The 19,187-nt window shown below is 47.4% G+C and overlaps 1 protein-coding gene across 1 annotated transcript in view; it reads right to left on the reverse strand.

Moving 5' to 3' along the window:
* LOC124008338 (roundabout homolog 1-like) overlaps positions 1-19,187 on the reverse strand; it is a 223,192-nt gene that overhangs the window by 35,142 nt on the left and 168,863 nt on the right. Inside the window, 2 exon segments of the mRNA XM_046319510.1 lie at positions 5,062-5,182; positions 10,179-10,336. Of these exon segments, the coding sequence (XP_046175466.1) occupies positions 5,062-5,182; positions 10,179-10,336 (279 nt within the window).

Here is a 19,187-nt window from a genome sequence, read left to right on the forward strand (position 1 = left end):
ATTGATCTCTCATTATAATCCAAAAAAGTGTTTCCATAATAATCAGATTTAGCCTTTCTGGTTTTGTCTTACACATTGATTCCTCAGTTCCTCAGCTTGCAAGTCCGGGCTTAAGCCTGTGCTCCTGGCCTTGCCCCAAGCATCATCTCTTTCATGAATGACTTCTGATAATTCCGGAGTGGACCATCTACCTTTAACCCTTTGTTTTGTTTAAGGGAGCCTGATCATCCACAAGAATAGTGATCTGCAAAAAGGCTCAAAGCTAAATCAGGTTCAGGGATAGCTGAAATTTAATCAAGGATGTCACTAAAATAGAGATCTTGTAAAGAAGCCCGTTTGAAAATTCCTCTTTATGATGACACGAGGCTTAGATTTGTATATTATCCCATCTCTAGCACAATAGCAAACTAGTTAATTCCTCGAGTGCACAAAGGTTAGCCGGGGGAGGACGTTATAGACCTCTTTAACAGTTATTGATACATTTTTTAAATATTGGTCGACCGAGAGTCGTCTGTGCTTTCGATCAATCGATTGGTTAAAATGTTAAAACGTGGATTTTTCCATATATACAGTGCCTTTGGAAAGTACACACAATACCCCATAACGACAAAGCAAAGTATTTTTGCTAATACCACATTTACATAAGTATTCAGAGCCTTTACTCGGTACATTGTTGAAGCACCTTTGGCAGTGATCACAGCATCGGGTCTTCTTGGGTATGACACTACAAGCTTGGCACACCTGTATTTGGGGAGTTTCTCCCATTCTTCTCTGCAGATCCTCTCAGAGAAGGTTCAGTCAGGTTGGATGGGGAGCATTGCTGCACTGCTATTTTCAGGTCTCTCCAGAAATGTTTGATCGGGTTCAAGTCTGGGCTCTGGCTGGGCCCCTCATGGATATTCAGAGACTTGTCCCGAAGCCACTCCTGCGTTGTCCTGGCTGTGTACTTAAGGTCGTTGTCCTGTTGGATGGTGAACATTCGCCCCAGTCTGAGGTCCTGAGCACACTGAAGCAGGTTTTCATTAAGGATCTATCTGTACTTTGCTCCGTTAATCTTTGCCTTGATCCTGAAAAACATCCCCACAGCATGATGCTGCAACCACCATGCATCACTCTAGGGATGGTGCCAGGTGTCCTCCAGACGTGACGCTTGGCATTCAGGCAAGTAACTTCTAATGCCATTGCCAATATGTAAAAGTAGCCTAAATAAAGCCAACAAATAAAAACATTGCAGCCCGCAGGCAGAAAATGTCCTGATAATAAATCACATTGGCTACGCATGGCCTGTCTGCAAGGACACATTGTATCAACTGTTAACTTGGCCCAGCCAAAAGCTCCTGCTACCAAACTTGCAACATTGTATAAAATATTCTGGGCCCTCAGAGTTTCCGCTCCAGTGAGCGAGGGATAAGAAGTAATCAGGTAGGCATGTTTTATGATGTTTCCACCAGATCAGAGCATGCCATTTTCCCACCCGTTCACGCTGAGTGTTTATCGAAAGGGAGAGAACTCAAAATATTTTTCAAATAGGCTACGTTGAGGAACGATTATCATTCTCAATGGATGTAAGACAATCAGAAAAAGTATCAGATCCCCAAATCAACACAGTTATAGGTCTACATTTGCGCGCAGACCAGGTAGCTTAGACCTACTTCTATGTGTAATCAGATGTGTGTTCTTAGACAAGATTTACTGGAGCGCTCCAAACAAAAGACAATTCATAAATATACAACTCTTAAATGGAATAAAATAAACCAAACCTTGTTTCTCACAAGTATAGCATAGGTTGTGTACTCTGCAAACAACGGTAGAATGTCACTACTAAAATGACAACGGTAAGACTGTAATAATAATATATTGAATGCAGTAACAGAAATTACCGTAACCAAACAAACATTGTAGATTAGAAATGATGGGAATTAAACTATAGTTTTGGCAAGTCGGTTAGGACATCTACTTTGTGCATGATGCAAGTCATTTTTCCAAAAATAGTTTACAGACAGATTATTTCATTTATAATTCACTGTATCACAATTCCAGTGGGTCAGAGGTTTACATACACTAAGTTTACTGTGCCTTTAAACAGCTTGGAACATTCCAGAAAATTGTGCCATGGCTTTAGACACTTCTGATGGGCTAATTGACATCATTTGAGTCAATTGGAGGTGTACCTGTGGATGTATTTCAAGGCCTACCTTCAAACTCAGTGCCTCTGCTTGACGTCGTGGGAAAATCAAATGAAATCAGCCAACACCTTACAAAAAAATGGAGACCTCCACAAGACTGATTCATCCTTGGGAGAAATGTCCAAATGCCTGAAGGTACCACGGTTATCAGTGGAAACAATAGTACGCAAGTATAAACACCATGGGACCAAGCAGCCGTCATACCGCTCAGGAAGGAGACGCGTTCTGTCTCCTAGAGATGAAAGTACTTTGGTGCGAAAAGTGCAAATCAATGCCAGAACAACAGCAAAGGACCTTGTGAAGATGCTGGAGGAAACAGGTACAAAAGTATCTATATCCACAGTAAAACAAGTACTATATCGACATAACCTGAAAGGCTGCTCGGCAAGGAAGAAGCAACAGCTCCAAAACCAGCATAAAAAAGACAAACTATGGTTTGCAACTGCACATGGGGACAAAGATTGTACTTTTGGAGAAATGTCCTCTGGTCTGATGAAACAAAAATAGAACTGTTTGGCAATAATGACCATCCTTATGTTTGGAAGGAAAAGGGGATGCTTGCAAGCTGAAGAATACCATCCCAACCGTGAAGCACAGGGGTGGTAGCATTATGTTGTGGGGGTGCTTTGTTAAAGGAGAGACTGGTGCACTTCACAAAATAGGTACCATCATGAGGTAGGAGAATTATGTGGAAATATTGACGCAACATCTCAAGACAGTAGTCATGAAGTTAAAGCTTGGTTGCAAATGGGTCTTCCAAATGGACAATGACCCCAAGCAAGCTTCCAAAGTTGTGGCAAAATGGCTTAAGGACAACAAAGTCAAGGTATTGGAGTGGCCATCATAAAACCCTGACCTCAATCCCATAGAAAATTTGTTGGCAGAACTGAAAAAGCGTGTGGGAGCAAGGAGGCCTACAAACCTGACTCAGTTACACCAGCTCTGTCAGGAGGAATGGGCCAAAATGTAGCTTATTGTGGGAAGCTTGTGGAAGGCTACCCAAAAGCTTGATCAAAGTTAGGACCGTTTAAAGGCTACCAAATACTAATTGAGTGTATGTAAACTTCTGACCCACTGGGAATGTGATGAAAGAGAAATAAAAGCTGAAATTAATCATTCTCACTACTATTATTCTGACTTTTCACATTCTTAAAATAAATTGGTGATCCTAAATGACCTAAGACAGGGAATTTCTACTAGCATTAAATGTCAGGAATTGTAAAAAACTGAGTTTAAATATATTTGGCTAAGGTGTATATAAACTTCCGACATCAACTGTAGATTTTCCCCCAAACAAAAGCTTAATAATAGTAGCGTTGGCAAGGAAAATGGATTTCAGTAAAGAGACAGATCAATTATTTTGAATAAGAATGGCCACCTCTAACCTGTCTATCAGCTCCGAACACATTATAACCCTCCATATTAATATCAGAGTCCAGAATGTCCCCAGAGATCCACGTTTCAGTCAATAGAATGTCCGGATTCGTCCGCATAGCCCAGATCTTGATGTAAACCCGTTTTAGGAAGTAAGCTCCTAATGTTCAGATGCATCAACCCAAGTCCGGGTTTGGCTGGTGTAGGTCGTCATTGTAAATAAGAATTTGTTCTTAATTAACTGACATGCATAGTTAAATAAAGGTTAAATATAAACACTGAAAGAAAAGTAGCCCTATTTGATTTTTAAAGTCACATGGAGTCTCCAACTCAAACAAACTACATTGGATAGGCTGTTACAGGGCTTGTCTGAATGTTGATGGTTGATATTGATATAGACCTGGCCTATTTGCTCTCTCTATTTGTAATAGAGGAAAGAGTAGACGTTGGAATGACTTTTCCAAAGTTGGCACCATTGGCCCGAAGGCCACTGCCAATGTCAATATGAGGATCTCTCAGAGTAACCAATGACGGAATGTTATAAACTGACTTACATGGGCTTTAGTTGCTATCATGTATTAGCACAAGCCCTCTGCATGATTTGAAAACCGAGTGGGAATTCAATTTAAAACTAATAGCACTGGGTGAGCAGACCGCAGTGGGCGTCTCTATTGACAACAGCAGATCTAAGAGCGGAGTTCAAACGAATAGGTGCAATATAATAACTGATAACACCCCCTGCAGTATAGACAACCGTACGATGATAGCACCCCTGGCAGTATAGACAATAGCACGATGATAACACCCCCTGCAGTATAGACAATAGCACGATGATAACACCCCCTGCAGTATAGACAACAGTACGATGATAACGCTTAGAAAGGATGTGAGGTATTACCTGAGCGGTGCTTGGACTGTCTCTGAGTCAATATCTTAACTGGGCAGCAAGAGGAACGGATGGGAGTGGGGCGTAGTAGTGGGGGTACAACCTCTCCAGGACAGCAGAGAGGTGGCAGGGGTCAAGCTGGGGCAACAGGGTCATCCTGAGTTTGGGCTCAAGTGAAATGGTCTGCACAGCTGTGGGACTGGGTGCCATTGTTACGTAACCTCTTGCATTAATGGATTATGTGCCAGGGAGAAAAGCCTTTACCTATGGGGACAGGCAGCCTCAGACTCTTTGACCTTCACTGTCACAACTGAGACTGACTAGGTGACTGAATGGGACTGAGAGGCGGAACAGAGAAACAGACTCCAATGGTGGGACGGACCAACAGATGGCTGACTGGCAGACTGGCAGACTGGCAGACTGGCAGACTGGCAGACTGGCAGACTGGCAGACTGGCAGACTGGCAGACTGGCAGACTGGCAGACTGGCAGACAGACAGACAGACAGACAGACAGACAGACAGACAGACAGACAGACAGACAGACAGACAGACAGACAGACAGACAGACAGACAGACAGACAGACAGACAGACAGACAGACAGACAGGGTCTTACCTAGTACAGTCAGTTCGGCAGTCTCGCTCTCCCTCTCTCCCACCATGTTGGTCCCCACACATATATATTTCCCTGCGTCACTCTTCCTGGCGTTGGTGATCATCAGCTTCCCACCGCGGATCTGACAGATGGAGGGAAGAAAAGTAGAAGTTGTAAGGTCATTTGTAATTGAATATAGCATGTTACGCTTGCAAATACTTGTAATTCCCTAAATACTATTTGATGCAACAATTTGAGGGCTTACACGATTCTAGAGCGTCCTACAATATAGAGGATGAAATGATGACTTTCCATCTGTCAAGCCCAGACAGAGGTCTGTCTGGTAGGTTTAAGAAGCAGCAGCTTTTAGGGGTAAACAGTGTGTGCATTCTCAGCTGGCCCGGCTGGCTGGCTGCGTGGCAGGGAGGGCAGTGCCTGACAAGTTTATTCCACTGACAGTTAGAAGCAGAGAGCCCACAACCCTTCAGGCCTCAGAGAAGCACTGCTACAGCACCAGCCCTGAGATACTGCACTGGGCCATGCAACAGGATCGCTGTAATGGGAAATAACTCTGGACTGTTAGGTTGGAGAATTATGTTCTTTTCAAAGCAACACTTATAATTGTGGAATCAGGCTTTCAAAGAACATAACCAAATCATGTATATGAAACTGACAACTATTAAAATGTATTGAAATAGGGATTGCTAATCAAATTTAACAAAATCAAAAGCTATTGGTTGTGTTCACATAGCTGCAGGTGCAGCAAAATGTTTAATGACAATAGAGGAGAGAGAGCGGTTTGGTGGGGTGCAGAAACCCCATTTTCCAGTCAGGTGCAGTGTAGAGTGACGTTGGCTAGTGAGTGGTGGGGAATCACAGGGCAGCAGAGCGTGTCACAGAGGAAGGGAGTAGAGGAGTCGTAGAGGGGCCAGGCTTGTGGGCCAGCAGGTTCCAATCTTAATGTGTGTAAACCAAGCTGGGATGACCAGCCAAGCAGTCACAACTAATCCACTCACAGCCTGATGTAAAGCAGCCTCGCCCCTATCTCTGTCCCCATACACCACCTCCCTGGGCCAGGACCTGTTCCATGTTCCAACCCCTGTAGGGCTGGACACTTTTGAAGTGTCATCACATTACCCGGCATTTGATGGGTGCAAAGGCGACGAGGAGTGTGATACCTTTAGTGAGTGTGTATGTGTCTTTGTCGGTGTGCATTCTGTCTGTGTGTAGCAAGACCCGGAGTGGTTCGTACAGTATAGAGTAGTGGGGGACGGGGTGAGGGTGGGGCAGCGAGAGGCACATCTGGAGCTGCAGTACTAGTCCAGAGGAGAGGCCTGAGAACAAAGAGACACAGGTCCTTTGAAGAGCTTCTCCTCAGATGTCCTCCTGTCACATCCCTGCACCATCAGCCTGCACACACATTCCTCCAGTCTTACACTCTCTTTCTCTCACATGTCAGACCCACAACAACACCAGCAAATGCATCCCTCCTGTCCTCCTCCTCTCTTCTCTCTCTCATACTTCCTTTCCTGTGTTCCCTTCTGTTTTCCTTTTCCTTCATGCATCTGCTTCTCCATCTGTTCCCTCCATCACATAGCGGCGGTGGTGGTGGTGGTGTGTGACTGTGTTCATGTGTTCCATTGAGTTCCTCTGAAATGTGTGTTACACTATACTTTGGTGCCTATCACCATACTCAGGTGCCTATCACCATACTTAGGTGCCTATCACCATACTCAGGTGCCCATCACCATACTCAGGTGCCCATCACCATGCTCAGGTGCCTATCACCATGCTCAGGTGCCTATCACCATGCTCAGGTGCCTATCACCATACTCAGGTGCCTATCACCATACTCAGGTGCCTATCACCATGCTCAGGTGCCTATCACCATACTCAGGTGCCCATCACCATACTCAGGTGCCCATCACCATACTCAGGTGCCCATCACCATACTCAGGTGCCCATCACCATGCTCAGGTGCCTATCACCATGCTCAGGTGCCTATCACCATGCTCAGGTGCCTATCACCATACTCAGGTGCCTATCACCATACTCAGGTGCCTATCACCATACTTAGGTGCCTATCACCATACTCAGGTGCCTATGACTATGCTCAGGTGCCTATGACTATACTCAGGTGCCTATCACTATACGCAGGTGCCTATCGCTATACGCAGGTGCCTATCGCTATACGCAGGTGCCTATCGCTATACTCAGGTGCATATCGCTATGCTCAGGTGCCTATCACTATGCTCAGGTGCCTATCACTATACTCAGGTGCCTATCACTATACTCAGGTGCCTATCACTATACTCAGGTGCCTATCACCATACTCAGGTGCCTATCACCATACTCAGGTGCCTATCACCATACTCAGGTGCCTATCACCATACTCAGGTGCCTATCACCATACTCAGGTGCCTATCACCATACTCAGGTGCCTATCACCATACTCAGGTGCCTATCACCATACTCAGGTGCCTATCACTATTCTCAGGTGCCTATCACTATGCTCAGGTGCCTATCACTATGCTCAGGTGCCTATCTCTATACGCAGGTGCCTATCGCTATGCTCAGGTGCCTATCGCTATACTCAGGTGCCTATCGCTATACGCAGGTGCCTATCACTATACTCAGGTGCCTATCACTATACTCAGGTGCCTATCACTATACTCAGGTGCCTATCACAATACTCAGGTGCCTATCACTATGCTCGGGTGCCTATCACTATACTCGGGTGCCTATCACTATACTCGGGTGCCTATCACTATACTCGGGTGCCTATCACTATACTCGGGTGCCTATCACTATACTCGGGTGCCTATCACTATACCCGGGTGCCTATCACCATACTCAGGTGCCTATCGCCATACTCAGGTGCCTATCGCCATACTCAGGTGCCTATCACCATACTCAGGTGCCTATCACTATTCTCAGGTGCCTATCACTATGCTCAGGTGCCTATCTCTATACGCAGGTGCCTATCGCTATGCTCAGGTGCCTATCGCTATACTCAGGTGCCTATCACTATACGCAGGTGCCTATCACTATACGCAGGTGCCTATCACTATACTCAGGTGCCTATCACTATACTCAGGTGCCTATCACTATACTCAGGTGCCTATCACTATACTCAGGTGCCTATCACAATACTCGGGTGCCTATCACTATACTCGGGTGCCTATCACTATACCCGGGTGCCTATCACTATACTCGGGTGCCTATCACTATACTCGGGTGCCTATCACTATACTCGGGTGCCTATCACTATACTCGGGTGCCTATCACCATACTCAGGTGCCTATCGCCATACTCAGGTGCCTATCGCCATACTCAGGTGCCTATCGCCATACTCAGGTGCCTATCGCTATACTCAGGTGCCTATCGCTATACGCAGGTGCCTATCACTATACTCAGGTGCCTATCACTATACTCAGGTGCCTATCACAATACTCAGGTGCCTATCACAATACTCAGGTGCCTATCACTATGCTCGGGTGCCTATCACTATACTCGGGTGCCTATCACTATACTCAGGTGCCTATCACTATACTCAGGTGCCGATACGATATGTAGTGCGATTCTAACGATGCTCATATGTATTGCTCTTCGATACTGCGATTCAATGTTCCAAACATATTGCTCACTCTGTCTGCTGCAGAGACCCATGAGAAAAATATGTTTGATCAGTCATGCAAATAAAAGTGCTGAAAACATATTGGCAAGCCATTAAAAACAAGATGGGGAACAAGCAAAATAAAGGAACACCCGACTAGTGCAGAAATAATGTTGAGACATTGAACAATTAATATTGCAATATATATCGTTAAAAATCATTTCCCGATATGTAACTGTATAAAATGTTCCCCATCACTAACTACACTGCCCTTTCAGAGTTAATCACAGTCCTGAGGACGGAGAGCTGCCACCCACATCACCCCCAACCTGACCCCACTTCAATCAATATAGGGTGATATTATGTTACAATATACAGTACTGTAGAACTGAACAGAAACTACACACCCTCCCTGCCTGCTGTTGATGCATCGCTCTACACTACTGGCAAGCCCAGTGCCCCCCCCCCCATCAATTTAAAACAAACGCTGGGCCACACAATGCGTTCATTCCCACAGCACCAAATCCTACAGCAGACCCCTGGGACTCGGCGTGGTTAAAGAAACAACAACAGTTTTTGGAGTGGATGTTGTGTTAGAAACAAACCATAAACACAAGCACTGGGTTGTTTACAGGGCCTGTGGACTCATTAGGAAACAGTCTTATCTGCAGGCCCATTAGTCCAGCGAGCTGGGCCATAGCTCTGAGGCAGAAACCAAGCTGGCCCTCCGTTTACACTCTGAGCCAGTACACCGGGGTCAACCACAGACATGCCATAGGGACTGTGGCCAACATAGCTACCGTGACTTCACTGCAAGACCTTATTTGACTTGGTATTTTATTACACTATAGTGAAGTTGGTTCCTTATGGAAATGACATGCAGCGCTAAAGACAATGAGGAAGCCATGCAGGCAGATGGGTGTAAATGAGGAGATAACAGGGAAGTACAAAGCCAATGCAGCCTTTGTATTTCCTTCAGAAGGCCCTCCTCCTCTCCTCCGCATCCCTCTCTCCTCCACCTCCTTCTCTCCTCCACCTCCCTCTCGTCAGCGTGCGGAGGAGAGCTAGTCTGTCCATCACAGCCCCTCAGAGAGAAACTACCTGTCACTCCGGAGGAGGATGAGCCTTGGATCCCAACTCACGAGTCCCCTAGAGCGTATACAGACACACAAACAAACAAACATGCTCGTGTGCGCACACACACACACACACCCACACCCACACCCACACCTGATTTCTTTGCAGGCTTCCACAGATAGCCTTTGTTCCAAATAGACATTGATTAGCCAAATCACAGTACAATATGATTACATTATGTTAGTCAAATAGATGATGCATTTGTTTCTCTTCATTATGACACGTCTGCCAACAGAGACACTTTGATCTTCCTGGAGCTGCGCCAGCAAGCAGTGGGGTGTGTGTGTGTGTGTGTTGACGTGCCGGTGTGATGCGCAGGCCCATTGCAGTGCTACCTCTGCTCTGTACAGAGAGAGTTCTCGGAAGCTAACGAAGCTTGTCTTACCGTGATGCGCTCATCCCGGTCGTTGATGTTGGTGCCATCTTTCCTCCATGAGATGGTGGGCTCAGGATGCCCACGGGGCGGTTGGCACTCCAGCACGGCAGGCTCACCCGCTGCCACAATCACATCCGCTGGGTTCTGTCTGAAGTCATCACGGAGAACTGTGGAACAGGAGAGAGAAGGGTTTAACGGTCCGCTCGCACTGCAGGTGGAAATTGAACAGGAAAAAGATGCACCAGTGGAACGTTTAGGGTATACCTGTGCAATATTCAAGACTCTTATGGCCAGACTCTAGAAGGACTAAAGTCTGAGCAGAGGCAGTCGATGACAGATCACTTGTCTTGAGGTAGCTGGACATTGTATCGTGCAATAGTGGCCCCCGGGGTGGTATGCCAAATCCCCAATGTTCTATAGTAATACAGGCCTACCACCCGCTCCGTCTGATTAGACTAACTCTCTACCAGCTGTGTCTCAACTGTCACTCTCCACTCCAGCCCCGAGGGAACGTACAAACACACAGGCAAACCACTTGCATTTGCATCACAATCCCATTTACGACTCCCCGGAACGTTGTTTGACGTGTGAGGTATCCATTGACCAAAATAAAGCCTTGCCAGTTAATGTTTCCCCACCTTGTTTGCCCCCATCAAACACTTCAAGAGGAGATAGGAGGATATTCCGCAAGAGCCATTTAACAAGCTGGCTAGGTGGTAAACACACGCTCAACATCTTTCAAGGTTTAACGGCCATTAGCAATGACTCGATGCATCATACTCAATAACAACCTGACACAATCGCAGTGCATTGCTAGTTAGTGAGTACAGCCTGAGGGGGGGAGCGCTGGCGGAATGATGCACTTGTGCGAGGCTCTATACGGACTATAAAGACACTGAGTTTTGTCAGGGAGCGACGACGGCCCGTCTACTCCTGATGACATTTAGAAACTGAGAATGTATTGTTCTACAGACACTGGCCCAGTTAACAAAGGCCTAGAGAAGAGAACAGAAGAGAACAGAAGACAAGAGCAGAGAAGAAAAGACAAGAGAAGACAGGAGAAGAGAGACTCCACAGCATTTCAGTCTAGGCCATTACAGTCAGTCCCAGAGTCCCCCAGCCAGCCCAGTGATTGTCTCTCCAGCCCGTTCCGGATGAATGAGTGAGTTAGTGACTACACCCTGAGGGACATCATGCTCTCATAAATTGGAGAAATTCTTCATCCCTTCTCCGCAGCTCTTTTCATTATACTCCCAACACAGTTACTGAAGCTCCCCTCCTTTCTCCCCTCCTCCCTACCCCCCTGCAGCCAGCATGTAATCTCCTCTGTCTCCCCCAAACCAGATTACATGACATTACATTTCACTGCATAGATTACATTACATTGTCCGACACTTCAATACCAGGCACTATATTCTATATACACTGCAAGACATTAGGTTACATTGTACGAGATTGTAAGACATTCCTCTGTGTCTAGGTTGAATTCGTGTACGCACTCAAAAGTGAATAAGGCCTTTCAGCCAATCAAATCAAATCAAATGTATTTATATAGTCCTTCGTACATCAGCTGATATCTCAAAGTGCTGGACAGAAACCCAGCCTAAATCCCCAAACAGCAAGCAATGCAGGTGTATAAGCACGGTGGCTAGGAAAAACTCCCTAGAAAGGCCAAAACCTAGGAAGAAACCTGGAGAGGAACCAGGCTATGTGGTATCCATGAATCCTACATGGACTCATTCCAAAAAGCTTCCTGGAAACTTCCAGAATGTTTTAATGAGTATGTTCATATTTAAACTATAACTTCCCAGTACTCCTTTCCAGAGAAACAACATGTTTTGAATACTTTGTTTCAGTTGGTGGTTATCAAGGGAAGCTGATGTTGTAAACAACGTAAGCCCATCTATGCAAAGCACCAGTGTTGTATCACCTGTATGCAAATGAGCGTAATCACAGAAGTGCCTGACATTTGGGTAGGAATATAATTTGCGTACTCGCTGTTGTTGCTTACAACGCTACGACCTTATTATCGTGACAGAAAAATGATGTAGGTCTGTCAAAACGGTGTGTACTATATTGTTAGTGGCCACGGGAGTCTGAAGACAAATACATGTGTGACACCATAATTATGCTAGTTAGAGTCCCACTGAGCAGCAGTGTGTTTACCTGAGAATACGGAATGGAATGCTGTTTACCATTTTTCCTGGAATGTTTTGCTATTCAATTCTTGTAGGTCAAATTCTTCAGTATTTAGCCTGTGTGTGTAGTCTCTTTTCTCTTTTAATGCCCAGTTTAGCGTAGCTCTGTAGATCTGAGACCAACACAGACCACCCCTCTATCCCTACCTTGTCCACACATACCTCATAAATACCTAGAAACCACAAGTTTAACTCCATCAACCTCTCTCTATCCATAAGCCTTGAACATTACTTTCCCTCCCTCCCTCCCTCCCTCCCTCCCTCCCTCCCTCCCTCCCTCCCTCCCTCCCTCCCCCTCCCTCCCTCCCTGATCTCCTTCCCTGTACGTTGGTCTGAGTGTGTAGCAAATCTCAACCTCCTGCTCCACTGTGCTGTGCTGTGTTGTATTGTGCTGTGAAGTCTAGGCCAGGAGGTCAGGGGAGGCCAGGGGAGCGGTAATCATGTTAGGGAGTAGGAGACTGTGGAACTCTGACACGTACAGCCCAGAGTCCAGATAGAGAATACTCTTCCCATGGACTCACACTTAACAGACAAAACGCTGGGGGACATAGCGGTTTGTTACCAGCAACTTTCTGAATTGAGGAACATTGTACCGAACCTCCCCTCTGCACCCCTAACCTTCAACTCCCAGTTCCGTTCCATCCGCTACAGAGTTTGCTGTGAGTGCTTTTCAAATGACAGCCTCAGGGCAAGTCAGGCCCATTTGCTATGCCTCCCCTATACAGTGCACACATATACAGTACGTTAACTTGAATGAGGGATATTAGGAACAGCTGCTGAGACGTCAAATTAGCAAGCAGGGGCTGTCTGTCCTGTCGGCCCATTCGGTCTGTCCTAATGGATGTGACAGTAATGAAGACGGGGAGCTGCTATGCCACACAGCAGCACAAACCAGCCCAGACAGGAGGGACTGAGCACAGAGAGCACTGAGCTCTGCCGGGAGGAAATGGAAAACTACCACCGCAATTCCTCAACTCTCAACATGTACTGTGCAGGATAGCAGAGCTAGCTGACTGAGAGCCACAGGCTGAACTGGAGACAAAGAAAACTCACATCTTCCTCAAAATCGCAGGCGCAACAGTCTGTTTTCTGGTCAGGGGCTTGACCACAGACGATCCTTTCCTGTCTCCCCTGGCTGCCAGCTCCCAGCAGCATCACAAGGAGCACATATGTGATTAGTAGGACAGAACTCCAGATCCCACAAACATGCTCCGAAAATGTAATTTTCACTCAGTGAATAAGTACACTAGTGTAATCTCATGTCTTTACATGCTAGCAGGGCCCCTACTGAAATTGGAAATGGGATAAGATGATGTAGAGAAAGTAGCTGCCAGAGGAGAGTCACAGAGAGAGAGAGACCGAGAGAAAGGGAGAGAAAATGAGGGTGAACAAATCAGAGAGAGAGAATGAGACAGAGAACCAGAGAGAGAGACCAAGAGGGAGGAAGAGATTTGGATCTCTCTCTACGTATCGCTGAGCAAACTCCTTCTCCTGTTGAAGCGGCTAAATTGTGCTAATTTGGCGGTGGGCTGCGCATAAGCTCTGCCAAACATTACCCATCATAAATAACACAGGATTAAAGCCTGAACAGTCCAGGCCAGGGGAGCCCAGCCAACAGAACAGGGAGAGAGAAAGCAAAGCAGAGCAGAGCCTAGCAGAGAGCAGACGGGAAACAATGAGAAAATACAACATGGGTAATCACTCCCAGATGGCCCCAGCTCTCTCCTCTCAGGCAGGCTAACCTACTGGATTTGCACGTTCCGCAGGGCGAGAGGCCTGACGAGCAGCGTGGACATGGGAGAACAAATTGGGATGACCCTCTAGTTGGAGGCATTTTGGCCAAACTCTTTTGGTCTCCCGTCTGCTCACCCTGGCTCCTCTGATCTGATCCAGGGAGCAGGGAGGACACTGGCTGACTACAGGCAGTCGACAGGCCTGCAGCTGACTGACTGGGGCCTGATGGGAAACAGCTGTTCCCATGTCACATGATAAAAGGCATTCCTTGTGGGACACAAAAACACGGCTGCAGTTACTGTAGACAGGAACAAAAAGGGAGCCATGAGAACTCTTGTGCAAAGAGTCTTCTAGCTTCAGTGTCGTAAAAACATGCAATGTTAGCACACAAACAACCTGGCAAGAACCAATGTTTTAAGCATTGTTGTTAAGTTGCTAAGAACGTTATGTGCTTTTACACGGGATAATTCACACATGCATTTGTGCCAACGCACACACGGGACTCGCACACACACACACACAGACACAAAACAGGCACGCACTAAAAACAGAATCTGTTGAACTTAGTTTCCTCTCTCTGTTTCTCACTCTTCTCCAGTGCCTCCATCTCCCTTACATTACATTGTCTCTCAATCCATCAGCCCCATGTAATTCCTCTTCTGCAGTCTTTTTGTAAAGTAATCCTGACGGTCTCCTTGCTTGTAACCAGTGTAACTGACACCAGTGTATACTCCCAAATCCCCCAAACCAGCGAGCTTCAAACTACAAGGTTATAGTCTGGCATAGAGAGGGAGAGGGAGGTAGAAATAGAGGTGGAGAGAGAGAGAGAGAAAGGAAAGAGGTGGAGAGAGAGAGAGAGAGAGAGAAAGGAAAGTGGAGAGAGAGAGAGAAAGGAAAGAGGTGGAGAGAGAGAGAGAGAGAGAGAGAGAGAGAGAGAGAGAGAGAGAGAGAGAGAGAGAGAGAGACAGACAGAGGTGGAGAGAGAGCAGAGGGAGAGCTCAGTGACTGTGCATCAGTGGGGCTCTGTGAGGAGGGCTCACATATTGAAGCTATCCCAGCTAGCCCACAGGCCTGTCCACTGAGCTGAGACCTACACCTCTACTCTCTTTCTGTCTCCCTCTCTCTCTCTCCCCATCTGTCCCATCCCTCCAGTGCAGAATCCCACAGCCCACTTCAAAGGCGGAGACCCCTGGACACGGCGTCTTAACCCTGGATTTGATTCTGTCTGACTGCAGGGCCCGATGGAGCCTCTCTCCTCTCCACTCGCAGCCTGAGGATAGAGCAGCAGCATACCTACATACTGCAGCAGGAGAGCAGTAATCCTCTCTACACCGACAGACAGACAGATAGACAGTCAGACAGCACAGCCTCTCACCCGACCAGGGTAACCTAACTACTAACCACAGTCCAGCCTAATCCTGCCCCTTCCCTCCATTTAGTCTTCTCCATCGTGTTCCTGTTAAAGCCAACCCTCCTGTTAAACTGGATGCACCATTTTGTTACATCTATTTGGTCATGTCTTCGTAGATGGTTAGACAGGCTTGACACCACCTCCTATCATCCTTGTTGCCATTAGGCTATCGCCTAACATGTTGCAATCATTAAGTTGCAGCATTACAATTAATTGTATGTTAAAAGACCATAGCTACCAACGGTAGGTGTGGGGAGCAGAGTAGAGCTGGGGTTCACACACAGGGCCAGGAGTCTAGCTGAGCGCCCGTCAGTACCTTAGCCAGCCGTGTCATACAGTTCAATGGGCAGCCAGCCACACTGTGATACCTTTAGACACTGGGCATGGAGGCCTACATACACACACACACACACACATTGTAAATACTTGCTTTGAATCCACAAATCACATTACATCATTAAGGATTCAAACATTTAAAAGGCTGTTGATGCAAGGACACTTAAGGAAACAAAAAACACCTCCTCCACACATCTAGGCTGCCCATGATGGCTGAAACAGAGCAGTACTTTCTCCACCACACAGCTAGGCTGCCTATAATGGCTGAAACAGAGCAGTAGCTTCTCCTCCACACAGCCAGGCTGCCCATGATGGCTGAAACAGAGCAGTACCTTCTCCTCCACACAGCCAGGCTGCCTATAATGGCTGAAACAGAGCAGTACCTTCTCCTCCACACAGCCAGGCTGCCTATAATGGCTGAAACAGAGCAGTACCTTCTCCTCCACACAGCTAGGCTGCCTTTAATGGCTGAAACAGAGCAGTACCTTCTCCTCCACACAGCCAGGCTGCCTATAATGGCTGAAACAGAGCAGTACCTTCTCCTCCACACAGCTAGGCTGCCTTTAATGGCTGAAACAGAGCAGTACCTTCTCCTCCACACAGCCAGGCTGCCTATAATGGCTGAAACAGAGCAGTACCTTCTCCTCCACACAGCTAGGCTGCCCATAACAGCTGAAACAGAGCAGCACCTAGACACTTGTTTTGCTCTTCTCTTAGACAGGCCTGCAATCTGAATGTTTATGTAAGTCTATGTACGTGGCAGAGACGAAATATCAACGCCACCAACCTGCATCTGTATTCCAGGCTGTCCAAGTGTGATATGAGGGGCTGCTACTTAAGGAGATTGTCAGATAAGGCTGCTCCATGTAACGATGGAATGAGCAGCCCACCTCCAGTACCAGCCCCTCCCTCTGGTCTCCCACAACAACAATATCTGTCTTATTCAGCAGACAAGAAAACACATGATCATCAACATCAAACCAGGCTCCTCTGACAACAGAATGTTTATGTATGTCTGCTGTTGGGGAAACCACCTGTCTCACCTCAGTAGCTACCAGGTTGAGAATGTGGTCATGTCCAGCAATATACAACCATTAACAACATGTGCAACAGACTCCATTACATTTAACTCCTGGTGTAGTATCATGGTTTGCAGGGTACCAGACTGCGAGGTTGTATTTTATGAATAGAACTTGCAGCCTCTCCTTAACGGTAAAGGTGATGTTGCCAATGGCAGCATTGTGAAACATGCAATGGGAGACAGAGTGGTCAGCACAGTCCAGAGCAGTGAGTTTCCCCCTGCAGCCTCAGTCCAGTCCAGTGTTGCAGGAGCTGGGAGACAGAGTGGACATCACAGTCCAGAGCAGTGATTTTCCCCTGCAGCCTCAGTCCAGTCCAGTGTTGCAGTAGCTGGGAGACAGAGTGGTCAGCACAGTCCAGAGCAGTGAGTTTCCCCCTGCAGCCTCAGTCCAGTCCAGTGTTGCAGGAGCTGGGAGACAGAGTGGTCAGCACAGTCCAGAGCAGTGAGTTTCCCCCTACAGCCTCAGTCCAGTCCAGTGTTGCAGGAGCTGGGAGACAGAGTGGTCAGCACAGTCCAGAGCAGTGATTTTCCCCTGCAGCCTCAGTCCAGGCCAGTGTTGCAGGAGCTGGGAGACAGTGGTCAGCACAGTCCAGAGCAGTGAGTTTCCCCCTACAGCCTCAGTCCAGGCCAGTGTTGCAGTAGCTGGGAGACAGAGTGGACATCACAGTCCAGAGCAGTGAGTTTCCCCTGCAGCCTCAGGCCAGTCCAGTGTTGCAGTAGCTGGGAGACAGAGTGGTCAGCACAGTCCAGAGCAGTGAGTTTCCCCTGCAGCCTCAGGCCAGTCCAGTGTTGCAGTAGCTGGGAGACAGAGTGGTCAGCACAGTCCAGAGCAGTGAGTTTCCCCTGCAGCCTCAGGCCAGTCCAGTGTTGCAGTAGCTCCATCCGTCTGATACCGAGCAGTGCTGTCCTGGATGTAAGGTGAGATGTTCCGTCATAGGTGACAGAAACCTCCACGACAACACAGGGGTCTGCCACAACTGCATAAGAGGCAGTCACTGGCTCAGTTTGTGTCAGTCCGTGTCCATCTGCGCTCCACTCCAGTCCGGTTGCACAGGTCATTGAAGTCTGGCCAGTCATACCAGATTCCAAAGCACGAGTGTCCAGTTTACCAATTGCCTTCCTCCTGAAGCTCAGGAAGTTGTCCTCAGTGTCCGTGGCCCATGGGACCTTCCTCCTGAAGCTCAGGGAATTGTCCTCAGTGTCCCTGGCGAATGGGACCTGTCTCCTCCGTAAGATCAAAATGAGGGAGGCTCTGGCTAACTCCCTAACTGTCACATAGTCACTGTTGAGCATGTTCAACATGTGAGTCAGTCTGGTAGCATTGCAAATCCACTCGACGTTCGGGACGCCCAAACCCTCCTCCTTTCCGCTCAGGAGGACAACGTCAGGTGTAGTGTGTGTTGAAGCAGAGCCACTTTCTCACCACTTGAACAGATTTGTTATTCATTTCCCTCCGAATCTTCTGAGGGATGTGCACATTGGCAAACAGATGTTGAATCTTTGCTAGGGCCACCTCTCTCACAGCATCTTGCTTCACCCGCACGCACGCACGCCCACGCCCCCGCCCACGCACGCACGCACGCACCACCCGCCACACACACGCACACACACACACACACACACACACACACACACACACACACACACACACACACACACACACACACACACACACACACACACACACACACACACACACACACACACACACACACACACACACACACACACACACACACCTGCTGGTCATGCAACATTTGGCAGAAACCTCAAAGAATGTTAGGGGGGAACAATTTGGCCCATCAAGCAGGGGTGTGAACGTTACAAAAAGAATTGGGATAACTTTTAGAAAATATCCCAAACCCGAAAACCTACATTTAAATCCACAGTGCAGTCAGTTAACACACAACTCCCACGAACAGGTCCCAATCATCATCATAAAGGGGAAACGATACCTAAGGGAGCAATACTGCAACGTCAGCAGGAGGAAATATCTTTCCAACACGGATATAAGGTTCTCCGCACGTCCTCGTCGTTAACAGTAGGGAAGACAGGGAAGCGACAGCAGCAAACTGCACGGCAATACTTTGAGAAGTTAAATGAGAAGGTGGAGAACAGCGAACTCTGCGAGGTGGAATTGAGCTACAGTGGCAGTACAGGTGCAATGCTTAACCGTCTGAAAAGGGAGTCACCGTGAGAGCCAAACCGTGGCTGGCAGCAGCGCAGGCCCCCAAAAACAGATATTAGACAGGCTCTTC

Source organism: Oncorhynchus gorbuscha, linkage group LG02 (assembly GCF_021184085.1).
Source record: "Oncorhynchus gorbuscha isolate QuinsamMale2020 ecotype Even-year linkage group LG02, OgorEven_v1.0, whole genome shotgun sequence".
In the NCBI taxonomy this organism is placed as follows: domain Eukaryota; kingdom Metazoa; phylum Chordata; class Actinopteri; order Salmoniformes; family Salmonidae; genus Oncorhynchus; species Oncorhynchus gorbuscha.